The 21,344-nt window shown below is 47.8% G+C and overlaps 1 protein-coding gene across 1 annotated transcript in view; it reads left to right on the forward strand.

The window, feature by feature from the left end:
- PGM2L1 (phosphoglucomutase 2 like 1) overlaps window positions 1-21,344 on the forward strand; it is a 153,005-nt gene that overhangs the window by 13,769 nt on the left and 117,892 nt on the right. Inside the window, exon 2 of the mRNA XM_040339842.1 lies at window positions 20,669-20,836. Coding sequence (XP_040195776.1) covers window positions 20,669-20,836 — 168 coding nt within the window. The remainder of the gene's footprint in view (window positions 1-20,668; window positions 20,837-21,344) is intronic.

The following is a 21,344-nucleotide window of genomic DNA, read 5'->3' on the forward strand; positions in this document are numbered from 1 at the left end:
TGCGGTTTTAATTTTTTGCGCTATAAACAAAAAAAGAGCGACAATTTTGAAAAAAAAATACAATATTTTTTACTTGTTGCTATAATAAATATCGCAATTTAAAAAAAAAAAAAATTTCAGTCTAGGACGATACGTATTCTTCTACATTTTTTTTGGTAAAAAACAAAAAAAATCGCAATAAGCGACTGGTTTGCGCAAAAGTTATAGCGTCTACAAAATAGGGGACAGAATTTATTATTTTTTTTTTTACTAGAAATGGCGGCGATCTGCGATTTTATTTATTGGGACTGCGACATTATGGCGGACACATCGGACACATTTTTGGCACTATTCACATTTATACTGCGATCAGTGCTATAAAAATGCACTAATTACTGTATAAATGTGACTGGCAGGGAAGGGGTTAACACTAGGGGGTGAGGAAGGGGTTAAATGTGTATCCTGGGTGTGTTCTAACTGTGTGGGGGAAGGGGGGTGACTGGGGGAGGTGACCGATGCTGTGTTCCTATGTACAAGAGACACAGATCCGTCTCCTCTCTCCCTGACAGGACGCTGTCTGCGAGAGCCGGGAATGAGAGATGATCTCATATGTAAACATATGAGATCATCTCTCATTGGCCGCACAGATCGCCTAGGAAACAGCCGCTCCGATTGGCCGTTCACGGGGAACGAGGAAAGGGGGGGCCGTAAAAAGACGGCGTCCCAGAGAAGTAGAGCCATGGGATGGGGGGGGGGGGTGTATACCAGTCCAAAGAGGAGGTGTGAAGAGTGATCTATGGGGGGGGGGGGGGTAACTGTTCAAGGAGAAGGTGTGCAGAGTATTGGGGGGGGGGGGAAGGTGTGTGGAATATTCTATGGGGGGGGGACCAGTCCAAGGAGAAGGTGTGCAGAGTGTTCTATGGGATGGGGGGGTGTATACCAGTCCAAGGAGAAGGTGTGCAGTGTGTTCTATGGGATGGGGGGGGTGTATACCAGTCCAAGGAGAAGGTGTGCAGTGTGTTCTATGGGGGGGGGGGGGTACCTGTTCAAGAGTATTACCTACCAATTGTTTTCTTTAGGAAGCTGCACAAGAAATGTTGGCCCCCTGTCAGCGTGCTGCACAGAAGGGCCCTTGCTTTTTTTTAGGGAAGCAGTGGTCTCCCCCTGCCATCATTCTACAAAGAACTGCTCCTGATCTCTGTGTGGAAGCAGTGGTCTCTCTGCAAAGGTCCAACATACCCCTTGTTGAGTCAGAGCTAGAGCTTTTCATTGATCAACTGATTGAAGAGCTCCAACTCTGACTCAACAGGGGGCATGGTGGCAGAGAGACCACTGCTTCCACGCAGAGATCAGGAACCCTTCTTTGCAGAATGATGGCTGCGGACAGGCTAGTATAAATGACAGTTATCAGAAGAGAAATCTGTATTCTGCTATTTATGGCCTTGGTTTGGAAATGCCGGGTGACTGGCTGTGTCTTGTTGGTAGATATGAGGCCCAGGCCTTGGACAAGCTGTGCGGAGACATGAATGTCGGAGACGTGGATGTCGGAGACGTGGACGTGACGTTTCCCGTAAAGATCATCAGCAGGAAAGTGCGGAGGTTTGAGGAGGAGAGATCAGTGAGAGAGGGAAGGAGCTCTGTGCTGGAACTACAAGTGGCAGCGTGCCCTGCTGGCTTACTGCCAAACCTATTAAGGTGCCTGCTTGGCAGAGTATTCTGGGACTTGTAGTTCCACCTCAGCTTCAGATCCCCCTGGCTATCACTGATCTGAGGGGCTGCCATAGTTCTGTGTGATTTCCATCATGTGCTCCTGGTTATCAGCCAGGAACACATGTTTGTGTTACACTGGAGAGGCTTATATCATTGTAGGTCAGTCTGATGTGATCCCTGGGAGGGCGGCCATACTGAGGCTGCATACAGGTCAGTACTTCAAGTGCCCACCTACACCAGCCTATGGGGCTGAAACACCTCATGGGGTGCATTGTGGTAACACACATGTGCATTAGCAGTCTGCAGATTCCTGGCACCCCATTGCACCAAGACAGCGCAGCTCCAATGCCCACGTGTAGGAGAGCATTATAGGGCATTGCCATGTGGTGCCCAACTCCAGAGATGCTTCATGGTTCCTTCCTAACCCATTTAGGGCCCATTCACACTCATTGCAATAATCTGCAGCAACACAGAACGGCTTGCATTTCTCAACAAGTGTAACACATTCTCCGATTGGATGAGGTAGAAATCAGGACCTTGCCATCCTGCCTCTCCTCCTTATCCAGTCAGAGAACGCCTTGCATTCATAGAGAAATATACAAGGTGTTCTGTGATTGGCACCCCAGCTGTTGTTGAATGATGTCATTATGGTAATTGCTATGTTTGGTCAGTAATGGGAATCTCCTGATCAGCAGCTGAACAGGCTGAGGAATGATCAATGGTTGCTATGACCGCAGCCAACAGGATTTCAGTGAGGCTGCGCAGTCGGCGGCGCCGCGGCAGCCAGTGAAGCTGCGCAGCCGCCGGCGCCGCGGCAACCAGGGATGCTGCGCAGCCGCCGGCACCGCAGAAACTAGGGATGCTGTGCAACACAGGGACCAAACAAGGGTAGGCCAATTTGTTGCAGGCAGGGACATTTGTGATGCTGCACAGCCGCCGTGCCAACCAGTGATGCTGCGCAGCCGCCGCAGAAACCAGTGATGCTGCGCAGCCGCAGGCTCCGCAGAAACCAGGGATGCTGCGCAGCACAGGGACCAAACAAGTGTAGGCAAATTTGTTGCAGAGAGGGACATTTGTGATGCTGTGCGCCGAGGCAACCAAGGGTGCTGCACAGCCGCCGTGCCAACCAGTGATGCTGCGCAGCCGCCGGCGCCGCAGAAACCAGTGATGCTGCGCAGCCGCCGGCGCCGCAGAGACCAGGGATGCTGTGCAGCACAGGGACCAAACAAAGGTAGGCAAATTTGTTGCAGACAGGGACATTTGTGATGCTGTGCGCCGCAGCAACCAAGGGTGCTGCGCAGTCGCCGGCGCCGTGGCAACCAGGAATTCTGCGCAGCACAGGGACCAAACAAGGGTAGGCGAATTTGTTGCAGACAGGGAGATTTTTGTTGCAGAGGCACAGCACCATTCTATAGAGTCCACTACATTCTTTATGAATTCCAGTGACTGTACCTAGAAGGTCCCATTGGTTTTCCTGTTCTGTCTTATTTAGGGCAGAAACAACTAATCGATAACTAATCGATTGAAAATAGTTGTCAACTATTTTCATAATCGATTAATCGGCCTGCATATAGTATGCATTATTTGTTTACATATCAGGAAATACAGTGCAGCTCACATACAGCTCAGTACACCATCCATACATGTCACTAAGTGCCTGAGAATTTGTGAATGTGAAAGTGTGAGGAGCAATGCCTCATGGGACATGTAGTCCTGGGCAGGAAGTGAGTGGTTCTAAAGGCTGAAGTTTTTTTTACCTTGCTATAGCGGGCGCTCTATACCATACTTTGCAGCTTGCTATTGAGGCACTCTGAAGGCAGGAGGAGCCAGAAGCATCAGTGAGGGACCCCAGAAGTGGAGGATCTGGGCTGCTCTGTGCAAAACCATTTCACAGAGCAGGTAAGTATAACAAGTTTGTTAAAAAAAAAAAACACTTTAAAGCGGATGCGCCATGGGAAAAAAATCTTAAAAGCCAGCAGCTACAAATACTGCAGCTGCTGACTTTTAATATTAGGACACTTACCTGTCCTGTAGTACAGCGCCGATCGCAGCAGAGGACGAGCGATCGCTCGTCACCCTGCTGCTCCCCCCGCCATCCACGCTGAGGGAACCAGGAAGTGAAGCGCTGCGGCTTCACTGCCCGGTTCCCTACGGCACATTCGCGAGTCGCGCCGCCGGCCGGCACATTCGCGAGTGTTCCCAGCACACAACGGGGGGGGGCGACGGGATGTGACGCAATGCCCGTCTTTTGCCCGTGAATGCCGGGCCGGAAGTGGGTGCAAATACCTGTCTTTAGACGGGTATCTGCACCCCCCTCCCCCCTGAAAGGTGTCAAATGTGACACCGGAGGGGGGGAGGGTTCCGATCAGCGGGACTCCACTTTAGGGTGGAGAACCGCTTTAAAGACTCAGAAAGTGGAGGTAATAGAGAAGGCATTACCACTGTGTATGGATATTTAAGAATAAATTGCCTTTATTTTTTTATTTACATATTAACTAAATTGTACACCACTCTTTTTTTTTTTTTTTTTTTAAGATTATCCGATTAGTCGAAACAATAATCGGCCAACTAATCGGTTATGAAAATAATCGTTAGTTGCAGCCCTAGTCTTATTACCGGCAGATCCCACAATGTGCTCTTCCCCCTGAGATTCCTTGTTCTCCTATAAAACCCCCCAATGACTGCCCCCCCCCCCCCCCCCCCCCCCCGGCCTGCGCTGACGGATGAAGCAGGTAATAAATGCTGCATGTGGGACAGAAATACATGTGACATTTCCCAGAGGGGGTCAGCCAGAGGCGGCTGTGTGTCAGACCGGGGCAGATCTATACATGGAGGATGTGTATATATGCATGTATGTATGTATGTGTGTGTGTGCGTGTGTATATATGTATGTGTGTGTGTGCGTGTGTATATATGTATGTGTGTGTATATATAAATATATATGACAGAGCTGCAGCCTGACGTCCCTCTTCCCATGTAATGGCTGCTTGTGTCATAGGAACAGACAGTATAGAGCGCGGGATCCTCAGACTCTGCTGGGAATAGTTAGTCACATGTAAACCAGAAATATTACATGGGGCCCCGTATATCGCGTGCACACGGTGCAAATCTGAATCTCATTGGTTGCTACGAGGCAACACAAACAGTCCTTCTATAAATGAGAGTGAGTGCATAGTGGTTATAGCGGATCCCCAGGCACACATTAATGCAACTTTCCATTTATCATATAGGCCCCTTTCACACCCACACGTTTTTCAGGCGGTACAGTGCTAAAAATAGCGCTGCTATACCGGATGAAAAAATCGTGCCCTGCAGTCTTCAATGTGAAACCCCGAAGGCTTTCACACTGAAGCGGTGCGCTAGCAGGACTTTTGGAGCGGTCCTGCTAGCCGCATCTTCGGAGTGGTATAGGAGCGCGGGGTGTATACCGCTCCCTCCCATTGAAACCAATGGGAAACCGCTGTAATATCGCCCGCAATGTGCCTCTGCAGAGGTGCATTGCCGGCGGTATTAACCCTTTTTCGCCTGCTAGCGGGGGTAAAAACCGCACCACTAGCGGTGGAATATCGCGGTAAATACGACGGTATAGCAGCACTAAAAATCGTGCCGCTGTACCGTCACCGCACACCCACACTGCCCCGTGTGAAAGGGGCCTTAATGAACTTTTTGCTGAATGCAAGAAGTGTTATACCTGAACATGGCTTGGTGTCATCCTCTTGTTGTCCCTGCACAGCAGAGCTCAGACTGAGAGGGCGAAGCAGCAACAAGAAGCCACTGGCAGAGGGGGACAGTGCAAAAAGTATGCTGATAGGAGGGAAGAGCAGAGTGACAGTGAGGTGAGATCACTAGTGTGCTGCTTTTCTTTTCACTATCCAGTCAGAGTCAGGTTGGGGAAGAGACTTGTAAGTGAAAGGGCAACTGCAGCACAGAAAGTTTTGGTTCCTTCTCCTGCTAGAGAGGACTGCTGTGTGTTGGAGCCGTGTAAATCTCAGGCCTGAATGGGCAGAAATACAAATCCTTTAGCAGGTAAAAGGCCGTCTTTTATGGCAGGGTTTGACAAATTTGCTTGGAATCTAGGAGCCAGCTAAAAAAGTTAGGAGCCAGAAAACGCACCCCGTCCTGACGAGCTTGCGCGCAAAAGCGAACACATACGTGAGCAGCGCCCGCATATGTAAACGGTGTTCAAACCACACATGTGAGGTATCGCCGCGATTGGTAGAGCGAGAGCAATAATTCTAGCCCTACACCCCCTCTGTAACTCAAAACATGCAACCTGTAGATTTTCTTTAAACGTCGCCTATGAAGATTTTTAAGGGTAAAAGTTTGTCGGCATTCCACGAGCGGACGCAATTTTGAAGCGTGACATGTTGGGTATCAATTTACTCGGCGTAACATTCTCTTTCATAATATAAATAAAAATTGGAATAACTTATACTTTTTTTTTTTTATTAAAAAATAAGACAACAGTATTTTTCCCCAAAAAAGTGCGCTTGTAAGACCACTGTGCAAATACGGTGTGACAAAAAGTATTGCAATGAGCGCCATTTTATTCTCTAGGGTGTTAGAATAAAAATGATGTATAATGTTTGGGGGTTCTAATTAGAGGGAAGGAGATGGCAGTGAAAACAGTGAAAAAACACATTATAACTGCTGTTTTACTTGTAATGCCCACGGCCACCACCAGATGGACTGCATGCTGGACTGCAATTGTTTTATCTCTGTTTTTACGCCAGGAAAGCGCTGTTACGCCAGTGGAAGCTGACGACCCCCCCTACGGTGGCTCAGTGGCTTGCATTGGTTGACTCAGTACTGCCTCTTTACAAACTGACATATATGGGCCGTAAGTGCCCTCAGAAATTTGACAGGGTCTGGGGGTGGTGGGTGACGGCTAGGGCAACCTCTGCATAGTGACATAACTGAAGATAACCTTGGACTCTGGAATGATCTCCATGACTGGCTAGGTACTCTCTGGTGCCTTATGGCGCGATTGGATCTGCGCACCACCCCCCACGTGCTTGAAATGTTCCCCCCTCGGACCGGGATCCTCGGGCCCCGAGACACTAGATATCATCTGTCAATGACCCTGTGTGACCTTTGGATGCATGTTTGTTGCTCCTCCTGTGTCTCTGCGGAGACCCATATCCCCCCCCCCCCCACCATTGGGGATGATGCTTACCGCCCTGAAGTTTAAGTAGGTAGTCTTCACCTTATCCGGCTACCCGACCTAGACCCGCCAGGGTCTAACTCCAGTATGTTACTCTGTACTTATCTCGGTAATCACTTTGTGCTGTGCTCTATATTGTATTGAACCTTGCTGTACCACAGTTTTGTTGATTTTAATTTCTGTATTGTGTTTTTTTTCTTTCTTTTTTGCATTAATAAAAACGTTTCTGTTAAAAAAAAAAAAAATTTGCACACGCTCGTGGAATGGAGCCAAACTTCAGCACTTAAAAATCTCCATAGGCGACATTTAATTTTTTTTTACTGGTTACAGGGGAGGTCTAGGGCTAGAATTATTGCTCTCGCTCTAACGTTCGCTGAGACACCTCACATGTGGTTTGAACACCGTTTTCATATGTGGGCGGGACTTGCGTATGCGTTCGCTTCTGCGTGCGAGCAGGGGCACTTAAAAAAAAAAATGTTAATTTTAGTTTTTTTTTTTTTTTTTTATACTTTAAAAATATATATATATATTTTGATCACTTTAATTCCTATTACAAGGAATGTAAACATCCCTTGTAATAGGAATATGGCATGACAGGTCCTCTTTACAGTAAGATAATGGGGGTCAGTGAGACCCTAGGGAATAAAATGGCAATTGCTGCAATATTTTATGTCACACTGTATTTGCCCAGCGGTCTTTCAAATGCAATTTTTGGAGGAAAAATACACATCAATTAATAAAAAAAATAAAAATAGAACAAAACTGTAAAGTTAGCCCAATGTTACGCCGCGAGATTCGTGATCTATCTTCTAAGCAAAAAAATTGCGATTCTCATTTTAGCCAGAATCATGTATGTGGACCCTGCCCATGGCGTGTATGTGGGGCCTGCCCATGGCGTGTATGTGGGCCCTGCCCATGGCGTGTATGTGGGCCCTGCCCATGGCGTGTATGTGGGGCCTGCCCATGGCGTGTATGTGGGCCCTGCCCATGGCGTGTATGTGGGCCCTGCCCATGGCGTGTATGTGGTAGGGCTGGGGAAAAAATCGATTTTTAAAATCTGAATCGAGTTGCAAGGGCAAATTGGGCAGAATCGGGTTAAACTCCCCCGTGTCAGCTGGACCTGAGGTTACAGATACACAGAGGCCCCGGGGAGAAGCTCAGGATTGCAGGAAACTTTCAGCGGAAGTTTTTATTTTGTTTGTTTATTTATTTTTCTTTTCATAGGACCGGCACTCCGCGGACTAGGCCGAAGCCGCGGCCTCGCCTAAAAAAACCTGCCCTTTTCCCAGGATCGCGGCGAGCTGCGGGCGGGATTTTTTTGGGGCGAGGTCGCGGCTTCAGCCTAGTCCACTGCCTTTTCCCAGGGTCGCAGCGAGCTGCGGGCGGGATTTTTTTAGGCGAGGTGGCAGCTTCGGCCTAGTCCGCTGTCTTTTACCAGGATCGCGGAGGACTAAGCCGAAGCCGCGGGCTCGCCTGAAAACTCTTGCGGGCGCGGTGTTCATCAGCAAAGAAGAAAACTCGATTTCAATCGTGAATCTGCAATATTTTTTTTATGTTTTTTTTATTTTTATTTTTATTTTTTATTAAATTTTTTGGCCAAAATTGCCCAGCCCTAGTATGTAGGCCCTTGCCCTGGGCGTGCGTGTAGGCCCTTGCCCTGGGCGTGCGTGTAGGCCCTTGCCCTGGGCGTGTGTGTAGGCCCTGCAAACTAAGGGAATCTATTGGGGTCCCCCAGGTCACCAGAACTAGTGTCCCCATTGGAAGATTTCCCCTCTATTACTTTACTGGGAACAAGCCAAAATTTGGGATTTTCTTTTACTTTTCACTTTCGGAGATAATGGTAAACAGAACAAGTAGAGGGTGCACCTCCCTAGTGGGGCCACAGACGGCAATACAAACTGACAGGGGTTCTTATCCCTCTCCACTCAAAACTAAAAAAAAAGTTTTGCCTTTTAGTTATATTTTTTTGTAAAATTCTTTTTATTGATTTTGACAGTTTATATAACACAAAAAAAAAACAACATAAAATAAAAAGGCAGCCGCCCCAGCACAACACTGGGCCGGTGAAAGGCCAACATGGCCTACTTACACACCCCGCTACTAAGTTAACATAACACCCTAGCCCCCCCCCCCACCCTTTTTGCTCAGCTCCCACTCTCCCTCCCATGAGACCACCGGAAGTTTGTCAGGTGTTCCGCCTCCCATTCCTCTCCAGGATTCAATCACGTCACCCCACATCACCCGCCTTTTAGTTATATTTAACAAAAATCCTGGAAGCTGATTGGCTTCCATGCACAGCTGCACCAGATGTTGCACTCTCCAGTTTTAGTAAATGAACCCCGGTGTGCAACAGAACAGATCAGATGCAGGACATAAATATTACAATCTTTCTACTTTTTTGCATTTCTATATTTTTTTGTAACTTCGCTGACAGTTTCCTGCAATCCTGAGCTTCTTTCTCCCCGGGGCCTCGGTGTATCTGTAACCTCAGGTCCAGCTGAGACGGGGGAGTTTAACCCGATTTCTGCTAAGACGTTTAATCCGATCAGCAGTCACTTCATTTACGGATGAGCTGATCGCCCGCAAGTAGTTAGAGTCGTTTTTTTTAATCTCCGGGGGGGAATTGGGGCCTCTGTCAAGTTTTCATTGCTGTGTCCACCGAGTGTCTTGATTTGGTGAGCAGCAGATGTCTGCCATGTACAATATAATATGGCATTGGTCTCCTGTCATGTGCCAGTGGTGTCCTGTAAGTTGACAGGAGTCTCTTCCCGTGTTTTTATTTTTTTATTACAAGATGTTGCCAGTCTTTAACACAGTGGTTCTCAACCTGGGGGTTGGGACCCCCTCTGGGGTCGAATGATGATTTGCCAAGGGTCACCAAATCATGGTCTGTTCCTGAAGCCCGCACCACTCTTTCAGCCTGTTTGCGGCTGCCCAGCAGGGTTGTCCCTGTAGCCTGTGGCCATCCAGCTGGGCTGTTCCTGAAGCCTGCACCACTCTCTTAGCCCGTTTGCGGCTGCCCAGCAGGGCTGTCTCTGGAGCCTGTGGCCACCCAGCTGGGCTGTTCCTGAAGCCTGCACCACTCTTTCAGCCCGTTTGCGGCTGCCCAGCAGGGCTGTCTCTGGAGCCTGTGGCCACCCAGCTGGGCTGTTCCTGAAGCCTGCACCACTCTTTTAGCCCGTTTGCGGCTGCCCAGCAGGGCTGTCTCTGGAGCCTGTGGCCACCCAGCTGGGCTGTTCCTGAAGCCTGCACCACTCTTTCAGCCCGTTTGCGGCTGCCCAGCAGGGCTGTCTCTGGAGCCTGTGGCCACCCAGCTGGGCTGTTCCTGAAGCCTGCACCACTCTTTTAGCCCGTTTGCGGCTGCCCAGCAGGGCTGTCTCTGGAGCCTGTGGCCACCCAGCTGGGCTGTTCCTGAAGCCTGCACCACTCTTTCAGCCCGTTTGCGGCTGCCCAGCAGGGCTGTCTCTGGAGCCTGTGGCCACCCAGCTGGGCTGTTCCTGAAGCCTGCACCACTCTTTCAGCCTGTTTGCGGCTGCCCAGCAGGGCTGTCTCTGGAGCCTGTGGCCACACCAAGTTGGGCTGTTCCTGAAGCCCGCGGCCGCCCACTCAGGCTTTTCGCAGCCACCCATTCAGTTCAAGGCATTGCTGGGGGGGCAGAGACTAGAGGTCAGCTGACTGGTGAGGATTGTGAAGTGGGAGGGGCTGGAGGTAACACTACCTGTGATTAGAGTTGCCATTAAAAGTCCCCACTACAGTTCTCAGATCAGCAGATGACCTTCATCGGGAGCACCTGAGTTGGCTGATCAGAACCCCCCCCAGCACTAATCCTAACTCCCCCCACCAAGGAGTAATTCCGCGTACACACGATCATTTTTCGGCATGAAAAACGTTTTTAAAAAATGTCATTTAAAATGATCGTATGACAAAAAAAAAATTCCGGACATGCTGCATTTTTTTTAACAACGTTTTAGGGTCCCTTCACACTAGCGGACCGTTCGTCCGTTCATTACAAGTCGTTTACGGACTTTTAATGAATCCCTATGGGATCGCGTCCGTTAGTGGATGGAGCATCTGCTAACGTCCGCGACCATCCGCGTCCGTCGGGATCTGCTTTTGCGAACGGAAGAAACCCTATTTTTCTTCCGTCCGGTGGAACGGATCGGATGCAGACGGACAGACGGTCTGTCTGCATCCGATCCCCCATAGGGGAGAGCGGAGCAGAGACAGGGCGGTCTCTGCACTGTGTGCGGGGACCGCCCTATCCGCCGACAGCTCAGCGGGGATGACGGAGGATCCCCGCTGAGCTTTGGCGGACACAGAAACGGTCCGCTCCGTGTGAAAGGACCCTAAAGCGATGTCGTTTTTCGGGTTGTAAAAAATGATCGTGTGTGGGCTAAAACGACGTGAAAAACCCGCGCATGCTCAGAAGCAAGTTATGAGACGGGAGCGCTCGTTCTGGTATAACTACCGTTCATAATGGAGTAAGCACATTCATCACGCTGTAACAGACAGAAAAGCGCAAATCACCTTTTACTAACACGGAATCAGCTAAAGCAGCCCCAAGGGTGGCGCCATCCGCATGGGATTTCCCCTTTATAGTGCCGCTGTACGTCACCGCGCTTTGCTAGAGCATTTTTTAAAAACGATGGTGTGTGGGCAACGTTGTTTTAATGATGAAGTTGGAAAAAACGTTGTTTTAGAGAAATAATAAAAATAGAGAATACATGGAAGGGAGAGAAAGAATGAGAGAAAAAAACAAAGATGCCTAGAGAGTGGGATGGGGGGGGGGGGAATTAGGATAGAGAGAGATAAAAGGGAAAGGAAAACAAAAAAGAGAAGTACATCCTAAAATGTACCATAAGGGGTTTTAATACTGTACGAGTGAAAGGGACTCGGGGAGCGCTACATTTCCATGAGTTAGGGGTGCAAATGACTTGTTTTTGCCTTGTTTGATGACAACCCACGCTACGATATATATTTCCAAAAGTCTTAAGACCCCCCCCATCGTACGGTGGACTGGGGGTCCACCAAGTCTGGTAAGAGTACTTCACCTATAAGTATTTTCAAGTATTTGGAATATTGCTTTTGGAAATATATATCGTCACCTGGGATCACCAGAAAGGATATTTATACTGATACCACCATCCAGGTGTATGGACTTATGACAGAGCTTCTTCCTTTGGGACTCGTATCAGATGGCAATTCATACTTGCGGTTGATGTCTGTATTTTCCATCATGAATATATGAGGTTTATCACTGTCAGTTAGCAACTTACAGTTGCGGTTGTTTGGCTGCATCCTTTGGGTGTACATGAAGTTCATTATTGTCATTTATGACCATTTACATTCATTTTGCCATTTTATTGAGTGAGTGAGAAACTTATATAGCGCAAACAAATGCGAACTTAACCACTTCCCGCCCGGCCTATGGCCGATTTACGTCCGGGAAGTGGTTATGAAATCCTGACAGGACGTTCTAGAACGTCCTGCAGGATTTCATGCCGCGCGCGCCCGTGGGGGCGCGCATCGCGGCGATCGGTGATGCGGGGTGTCATTCTGACACCCTGCATCTCCGATCTCGGTAAAGAGCCTCCGGCGGAGACTCTTTACCACGTGATCAGCCGTGTCCAACCACGGCTGATCACGATGTAAACAGGAAGAGCCGTTGATCGGCTGTTCCTCACTCGTGTCTGAAAGACGCGAGTAGAGGATAGCCGATCGGCGGCTCTCCTGACAGGGGGGGTTCGCGCTGATTGTTTATCAGCGCAGCCCCCCCTCGGATCGCCACACTGGACCACCAGGGATGTCCACCCTGGAGCACCAGGGTGAGCAAAAAAAAAAAAAAAGCCAGAAAAAAAAAAAAAAAGTCTAAAAAATAAATAAAAAAAAAAGCATAAATAAAAAAGATGCCAGTCAGTGCCCACAAATGGGCACTGACTGGCAACAATCAGTGCTGCCACCCCAGTGTCCATCAGCGCCACCCCACAGTGCCCATCCATGCCCAGTGCCCACCTAGCAGTGCCCATCTGTGCCACCCATAAGTATCCATCAGTGCCGCCTATGAGTGCCCATCAGTGCCGCCTATGAGTGCCCATCTGTGCCGCCTATGAGTGCCCATCTGTGCCGCCTATGAGTGCCCATCTGTGCCGCCTATGAGTGCCCATCTGTGCCGCCTATGAGTGCCCATCTGTGCCGCCTATGAGTGCCCATCTGTGCCGCCTATGAGTGCCCATCTGTGCCGCCTATGAGTGCCCATCTGTGCCGCCTATGTGTGCCCATCAGTGTCGCATACCAGCGCCGCCAATCAGTGCCACCTCATCGATGTCCATCAGTGCCATCTCATCGGTGCCCATTAGTGCCGCCATATCAGTGCCCGTAATTGAAAGAGAAAACGTATTTACAAAAAAATTGACAGAAAAAAATAAAAACTTATTTTTTTTCCAAATTTTCAGCCTTTTTTTAGTTGTTGCGCAAAAAAAAAAAATCGCAGAGGTGATCAAATACCACCAAAAGAAAGCTCTATTTGTGGGGAAAAAAGGACGCCAATTTAGTTTGGGTACAGTGTAGCATGACCGCACAATTGCCATTCAAAGTGCGACAGTGCTGAAAGCTGAAAATTGGCTTGGGCGGGAAGGTGCGTAAGTACCTGGTATGGAAGTGGTTAATCGCCTCAAGGCGCTGTATTGTTCAATCTAAACAGCGACACACAGATACCTGAGACCTGGGCCTGTGCTATTGTGATCTATATGCTGTTACAGTTAGGTGGTATCACCATTGGGGCAGAATTTTGATTTGCACTATTTTTGTCAGCTGTCACTTGTTGGGTTATTTGTATCACACGCTCACACGTGGGAAATAGAGCCTGCCTGACAATCACATTGTCAATATTGGCCACTTTCACTCAATTATTTGTATCATTTTACCTTTTTTTGGCACATGTAGTGGCGTTATTGCCTACACATTGTGGATATTTGTTTGTCCTTCTACACTAAATACAGGTCACCCTGGTAGTCGACACACCCACTTCATTTTGGATGCGATATGTCAATTAGGGTCGCCTAGTGTAATAGGTCCACTGTATAGTGGGTCTTCTATTGGCGCTACACTATATTTTTCATTTCGCTTCCCATAGACACACTCCTAAACCTTGTGGACGGCCTTCCCAGAAGAGGTGAAGCTGTTATAGATGAGAAGGGCGGGGCCAACTCGATATTGACCCCTACGGACTAAGACTGGGATACCATTAAAGTTCATGTGTGTACAGGCAGGCGTCCCAATACTTTTGATAATATGGTGTACTGGAGAGCCTTGTGTGTTGCGTGGCTTGGTCTCGTGTAATATCACAATCTCTCATAACAAAGGTTTTGGTAAACAATCTATTTTGGGGAGGTTGGTGGGAGGTCATGTGAGGTTTGTGTCCTCTAAATAGGAGATTCTTGTTTTCTGTGTAATTTTAGCTTCATAAGCAGATTTCGGAATCCTTTGTGTCCTCGGCGGGTCACGAGTGCGGATTATAGAATGCTGCAATGCGTTGGGGAAGAATCCAAAGCGCTGCGGGTTACAGAACTTCCTCCACATCACATGGATTACAAAGCGGTGTCTGTGTTCCTGCTGATGAGAATGGAGTCTCTACCCACCTCATCATCTTTAAAAGGGATTGTAAAGGTTGAAATAATAATAAAACATGTTATGCTTACCTGCTCTGTGTAATAGTTTTGCACGGAGCAGCCCCAATCTTCCTCTTCTGGGGTCCCCCCCATCTGCTCATGCTCCTAGCTCCTCCCCCCTGCATGCTTACTCCCATGCTCCACCCCCTTCTCCCTGGTGGTGGTGGTTGACTGACTGCTGTCTCTGAGCCAGTGAGAAGGGAGAGAGCCTCTGCTCTTGTGCACAGTGCTGGATCGCAATGGGGCTCAGGAAAGTATAAGGGGGGGACTGCGTACAAACTTTTTTTTTACTTACCTTCTAATGCTAAAGTGCATTAAAGGAAAACTAAAGGCAAACTTTTTTTTTATTTTAAATAACAAACATGTTATACTTGCCTCCACTGTGCAGCTCGTTTTGCACAGAGTGTCCCCGAATCCGGTCTTCTGGGGTCCCTCGGCGGCTTTCTCGGCTCCTCCTTCGCGAAAGCTTTCCACCTTCATGCGAGCGAGCATGATGGAAAGCTTTTCCGAGCACGCTCCCGTGATACAGCGGCGGGCATAGCTGCCGATTGTATCACTCGGCCCCGCCCCCGGCGTGCCATCCGCTGTGATTGACAGCATCGCCAGCCAATGGCTGCGCTGCTATCAATCCGTCCAGCCTAGCCAATCAACGGCCAGGCCTGGAAACGAAGAGGATCATGTGGACGCGCCCGGGAATTTCGAGGGGTGAGGTAAGTAAAACGGGGGGGGGGGGGGGGGTACCGTCGGATGTTTTTTCACCTTAATGCATAGGATGCATTTAGGTGAAAAAAACATTTACATTTACAACCCCTTTTAGGTAAAAAAAAAAAAAAAGCCTCTAGAACCACTTTAAATTGCAGACAGAATCACAAGCAGAAAAATCACCACAAGAGACATAACTTGGTCAGTAGGTTGTGTCCCTTGTGCTGATTTCTCTTTTGTTAGCCAAAGTCTTCCTGCATCCCTCGTCGCTGTAATCTTCCTGTGCAGTGAGGGTTATTACAGCTAACAGGCTGTCACAGGCTTTCAAAAGAAGCCTGTCCATTCCAACCAGAACTGTACTACAGCTTATATTAACCACTTCAGCCCCGGACCATTTTGTTGCTAAATGACCAGGCCACTTTTTGTGATTCGGCACTGCGTCGCTTTAGCTGACAGTTGTGCGACGTGGCTCCCAAACAAAATCATTTTTCCCCACAAATAGAGCTTTCTTTTGGTGGGATTTGATCACCTCTGCGGTTTTTATTTTTTGCTCTATAAACAAAAATAGAGCGACAATTTTGAAAAAAATGCAATATTTTTTACTTTTTGCTATAATAAATATCCCCCAAAAATATATAAAAAAAATATGTTTTTTCGTCAGTTTAGGTCGATTCTTCTACCTATTTTTGGTAAAAAAAATAGCAATAAGCGATGAACGATTGGTTTGCGCAAAAGTTATAGCGTCTACAAAATAGGGGATAGTTTTATAGGATAGAGGGATGATTTGACATCGTTGCTGTATGTGAGACAACAAGGAACCTGCAGTAGTCGTGTCTGGGATTTCCATTTTGTATGACCAACAGGATCCCCCCCCCCCCATCAGACGGACCCCCCCCCATAATATCCCCATCAGGCGGATCCCCCCCCCCCCATCATATCCCCATCAGACGGACCCCCCCCCCCCATAATATCCCCATCAGGCGGATCCCCCCCCCCATCAGGCGGATCCCCCCCCCCATAATATCCCCATCAGGCGGATCTCTCCATCATTACAGGTCACATGGAAGGAGTGTAGATTGCAGAGTACAGGAGACACTCCCTCACTTCCTGTTTTTCCTCTCTGCACTTCCTCTCTGTGGTCTGTTTATGAAGAATGAAAACTGCCGAATCAGATTCTTTTTTTTCTCATTAAAAATATTGTTTTTGACAATCGGGATATAATTCTGCTGAGGGCAGTCCTCTGCTCCGTTCCTCTGCTCCGTTCCTCTGCTGAGGGCATTCCTCTGCTCCGGGCATTCCTCTGCTCCGCTCCTCTGCTCCGTTCCTCTGCTCCGTTCCTCTGCTGAGGGCATTCCTCTGCTCCGGGCATTCCTCTGCTCCGCTCCTCTGCTTCGTTCCTCTGCTCCGGTCCTCTGCTGAGGGCATTCCTCTGCTCCTGTCCTCTGCTCCGGTCCTCTGCTGAGGGCATTCCTCTGCTCCTGTCCTCTGCTCCGGTCCTCTGCTGAGGGCGTTCCTCTGCTGCGTTCCTCTGCTCCTGTCCTCTGCTGAGGGCATTCCTCTGCTCCTGTCCTCTGCTGAGGGCATTCCTCTGCTCCTGTCCTCTGCTGCGTTCCTCTGCTGCGTTCCTCTGCTGCGTTCCTCTGCTGAGGGCATTCCTCTGCTCCGTTCTTCTGCTCCGTTCTTCTGCTGAGGGCATTCCTCTGCTCTGTTCTTCTGCTCTGTTCTTCTGCTCTGTTCTTCTGCTCTGTTCTTCTGCTCTGTTCTTCTGCTCCGTTCCTCTGCTCCGTTCCTCTGCTCCGTTCCTCTGCGCCGTTCCTCTGCGCCGTTCCCTCTTGCCTCTCCTGAAGGATTTCTTCCATTTTATAATAGAAAGATCTCTGGTCACAACACATTTTCTCATTTTAGAACATCAGCCTTGTAGTAACAATATACATAATCTTTCTTTATGACAATCCAATATGAGATTATTTAAAAAATAAATAAAAATCTCCTTTTATGCAAGTGCTGGCAGTCGGTGCCGAATCGCAACAAATAGCCTGGGGGTAGATTCAGTAAGCAATTGCGTCTGCGTATCCATAGATACGCAGCGCAATTGCTGACTTGCGCCGGCGTAACGACTTTTCATGTATTCAGAGAGCTCGTTACGCCGACTGCAGCCTAAGATATGCGTGGCATAAGTCTCTTATGCTGTCGTATCGCAGGCTGCATTCTTACGCAGGCCGCTAGGTGGCGTTCCCGTAGTGGTCAGCGTAGAGTATGCAAATTGCATACTCACGCCGATTCACAACCCTACGCGCGCCCGGCGTTCGCATTTTACGTTGTTTGCGTTCGTCGGGTTCCGCGTAAGGCTGTTCCTGATATTAGCAGGGGCAGCCAATGCTAAGTATACCGGTCGTTCCCGCGTCGCGATGTTTGAAAATTACGTTGTTTGCGTAAGTGAATCGTGAATGGCGCTGGACGCCATTTACGTTTACGTTAAAGCAAATGACGTCCTTGCAACGTCATTTGCAGCAATGCACGTCGGGAAAGTTTCCCGACGGAGCATGCGCATTACGTTCGGTGCGGGAACGCGCCTAATTTAAATGATCCACGCCTCCTACGGGATCATTTAAATTACGCACGCTTACACCGGGCAATTTTAGGGAGCGCACACGCAAATTACGGAGCTACTGCTTCGTGAATGAAGCATAGCGCAAGTAATTTACGGAGGCGTAGCGTTAAAACGGTACGCTGCGCCTCCGTAGTAGTGCGCGCCCCTACCTGAATCCACCCCCTGGTCATTAAAGTGGAAAATCTTCCGGTCTGTAACGACACCACACCGGCAACCAAATAAAGTCCTGTGCAGGAGGATTGAGCTGCTTTGACAACACACAGGCTAACGAGGACAAGGTTGTCGCCGCGTCAGAGGCGGCCATTTTATTGGCCGGTTTCAGTGCGAAGTAACAATCTCCGCTCATAATATCGTGCACAGGACATTATTCGGTTGCTGGTGTTGTGTCCAAACAGCAATTCTTCAATATCTCCAATTGCTGATGAAACTGGAAGTTGGAGTTTCTGACGAGTTGCATATTTTGACAGAACACTGGTGCTATTTCTTAGAAAAGGAAAGGATCAGACATGTGCAGGTCAGATGTTCCATTTCCTCTCTCTCAGGTCAGAGGTTATTGGGATTGGATGTTCCATTTCCTCTCTCTCAGGTCAGAGGTCACCTGGCGGCTTCTCTCTCTCTCTCTCTCTCTCTCTCTCTCTCTCTCTCTCTCTCTCTCTCTCTCTCTCTCTGACTCCTCTTCTTGTCAGCTGATCACACACAGAATGTTTACTTCTGACAGTCCATGATTTCTGGATAATTGGACATGGGAGACTTTCCATAGTATTGGTCATATGGGGGGATCAGAGGGTTTGTATAGGAAGAGAACCCAGCAGATCCTTTTCTCCTTTCTGTGGGGTAGATTCAGATAGGTCAGCGGATCTTTAGATCCGTGTAACCTATCTGATTTACGTTACGCCGCCGCAAGTTTTTGAGGCAAGTGCTTTATTCAGAAAGCACTTGCCTCTAAAGTTGCGGCGGCGTATCGTAAATCCCCCGGCGGAATTCAAATTCCGCGGCTAGGGGGCGTGTAACATTTAAATCAGGCGCGTCCCCGCGCCGAACGAACTGCGCATGCGCCGTCCGTAAAATTTCCCAGCGTGCATTGCTCTAAATGACGTCGCTAGGACGTCATTGGTTTCGACGTAAACGTAAATTACGTCCATCCGTATTCGTGAACGACTTACGCAAACGACGTAAAAAATTCAAAACTCGGCGCGGGAACGACGGCCATACTTAACATTGGATACCCCTCACATAGCAGGGTTAACTATATGCTGGAAAAAGTTGAACGCAAACGACGTAAAACAAATGCGCCGGGTGGTCGTTCGTTTCTGAATTGGCGGAAATCCTCATTTGCATATCCGACGCATAAAAAAAAAAGAAACGCCACCTAGTGGCCGGCCTGGAAGATCCGACGGTGTAAGTCACTGTTGGATGTTAGGGAGATCTATGCGGAACCTTATTCTACGAATTGGGCGCATAGATACGACGGCCGGACTCAGAGATACGACGGCGTATCTCTATCTGAATCTGCCCCTGTGTGTCTGGAGATCCCTCAATAACCCGGAAAAGCAAACCAGCATTCAGCTCTTCCCATAAACCTCTGATAACCGTGTTGCAGGGCTTTAAAGTGGATGTAAACCCAAAAAAAGTTTTTATTTTTTTGATGTCACAATGTTGAGAATAAGATTTCCTATCATCTGTTCCCAGTCTTGCCACACAGTTAATCCAGCTCTGAGCAATCCTCTTTTTATTGTTCAGTGAAATAAAACAGACTTCCGGATAAAGACCAAAGTCCTTGCTTGAGTGACAGGTTATTTACATATCTTGTGCGCTAGCTTGTAGACATACACTTTCTTTTTTATTTTCATTCTTTCTTTTTTTTTTTTCTTTCTCTTTCTTTTTTCTTTCTCTTTTCTTTCTCTTTCTGTTTCTCTTTCTCTTTTTCTCTTTCTCTTTCCTTTCTTTTTTCTTTGTCTTTCTTTTTTTCTCTTTTTTTTTACTCTTTTTTTTTTTCTTTTTTTTTTCTCTTTTTCTTTCTTTTTTTTTTTTTTTTTTGTTTTTTTTTTTTTTCTTTCTTTTTCCTTTCTTTTTTTCTCTTTTTTTTTTCTCTTTTCTTTTTTCTCTTTTCTCTTCTCTTTCTCTCTCTTTTATTTCTTTCTCTTTTTTTTTCTTTTTTCTTTCTCTCTTTTTTCTTTTTCTCTCTTTCTCTTTCTTTTCTTTCTTTTTTTTCTCTTTCTTTTTTTCTCTTTCTCTTTCTTTTTCTCTTTCTCTTTCTCCTTTTCTTTCTTGTTTCTCTTTCTCTTTCCTTTCTTTTTTCTTTCTCTTTCTGTTTCTCTTTTTCTCTTTCTGTTTCTCTTTTTCTCTTTCTGTTTCTCTTTTTCTCTTTCTGTTTCTCTTTTTCTCTTTCTGTTTCTCTTTTTCTCTTTCTGTTTCTCTTTTTTTCTCTTTCTCTTTCCTTTCTTTTTTCTTTGTCTTTCTTTTTTATCTTTTTTTTTTCTCTTTCTCTTTCTTTTCTTTTCTTCTTCTTTTTTTTTTTCTCTTTCTCTTTTTTTTTTCTCAAGTGCTTGATCGACTTTTGTCAGGCGGACAGGTTGACTTTGTCGATCAGCGGCTGCCGTTACTGCTCGGTGTATTCTGACAGCAGCACTGTTGACTCGGAAGTAAGTAGGCAGCCACATGCAGGTACATGGCTTTGCCTCCAGCGGCCACTTGTCTGCAGTACATTGTGGGCAGATGGTTGGCAAGTGGTTAAAGTGGAAGAGAAATGCTTGGGGGGGGGGGGGGTAAAGGGACTACACCTGGAATAAGTATACAGTTTCTGTATTTATACTTTTTATTTATTTTTTGTTACAGAACCCTAAAACCAGAGTGCAGATTGAGAGCCTCCTGCAGGATGGGAAGAACAAGGAGCTGCGGGACCGGCTGTGCAGCCGCATGTCCTTTGGCACCGCCGGCTTACGTGCCGCCATGGGGGGCGGATTCTCCAGAATCAATGACCTGACCATCATACAGACCACACAGGTAAGAGGCAGCAGACTGGATTTTCTTGTATCAAGCGACTCGGATTTCAAAGATCTCCAAGTAAATCCCGTCGGTTCTGTGCGCTTCTCACAATTTGTATATAATGTAAATTTATGCAAATAAGAGAGAGAGAGGTGTGATCCTCATCATCAAAGTCTGCAGGTGGTAAAGTGGTTGTAAACCCTTACATACCACTTTTTGCTACAGGTAAGCCTAGATTAAGGCTTACCTGTAGCTACCCAGGATATATCCCTGTATCTGCCAAAGTCATCGGCACATGCGCACTGAATCAATGGCACGGCGTGCCGTTGCTTCAGTTAGACTGTGCCGTTACTGGCGGCTCCCGCGTACGTGCGTGGAAGTGCCGTCTCGCGGTTTCTGCAAATCACAGAGCCGGAGTCTGTGGCCCCAGAAGGAAGAGAGGTGAGAAGATGGACGCAGCCTGCACAGGGGACATCGCTGGATTTGTTTGCAGGTGAGTGTCACATAATGAACTAGTATGCAATGC

The sequence above is a fragment of the Rana temporaria genome, chromosome 2 (assembly GCF_905171775.1).
Source record: "Rana temporaria chromosome 2, aRanTem1.1, whole genome shotgun sequence".
NCBI lineage: Eukaryota > Metazoa > Chordata > Amphibia > Anura > Ranidae > Rana > Rana temporaria.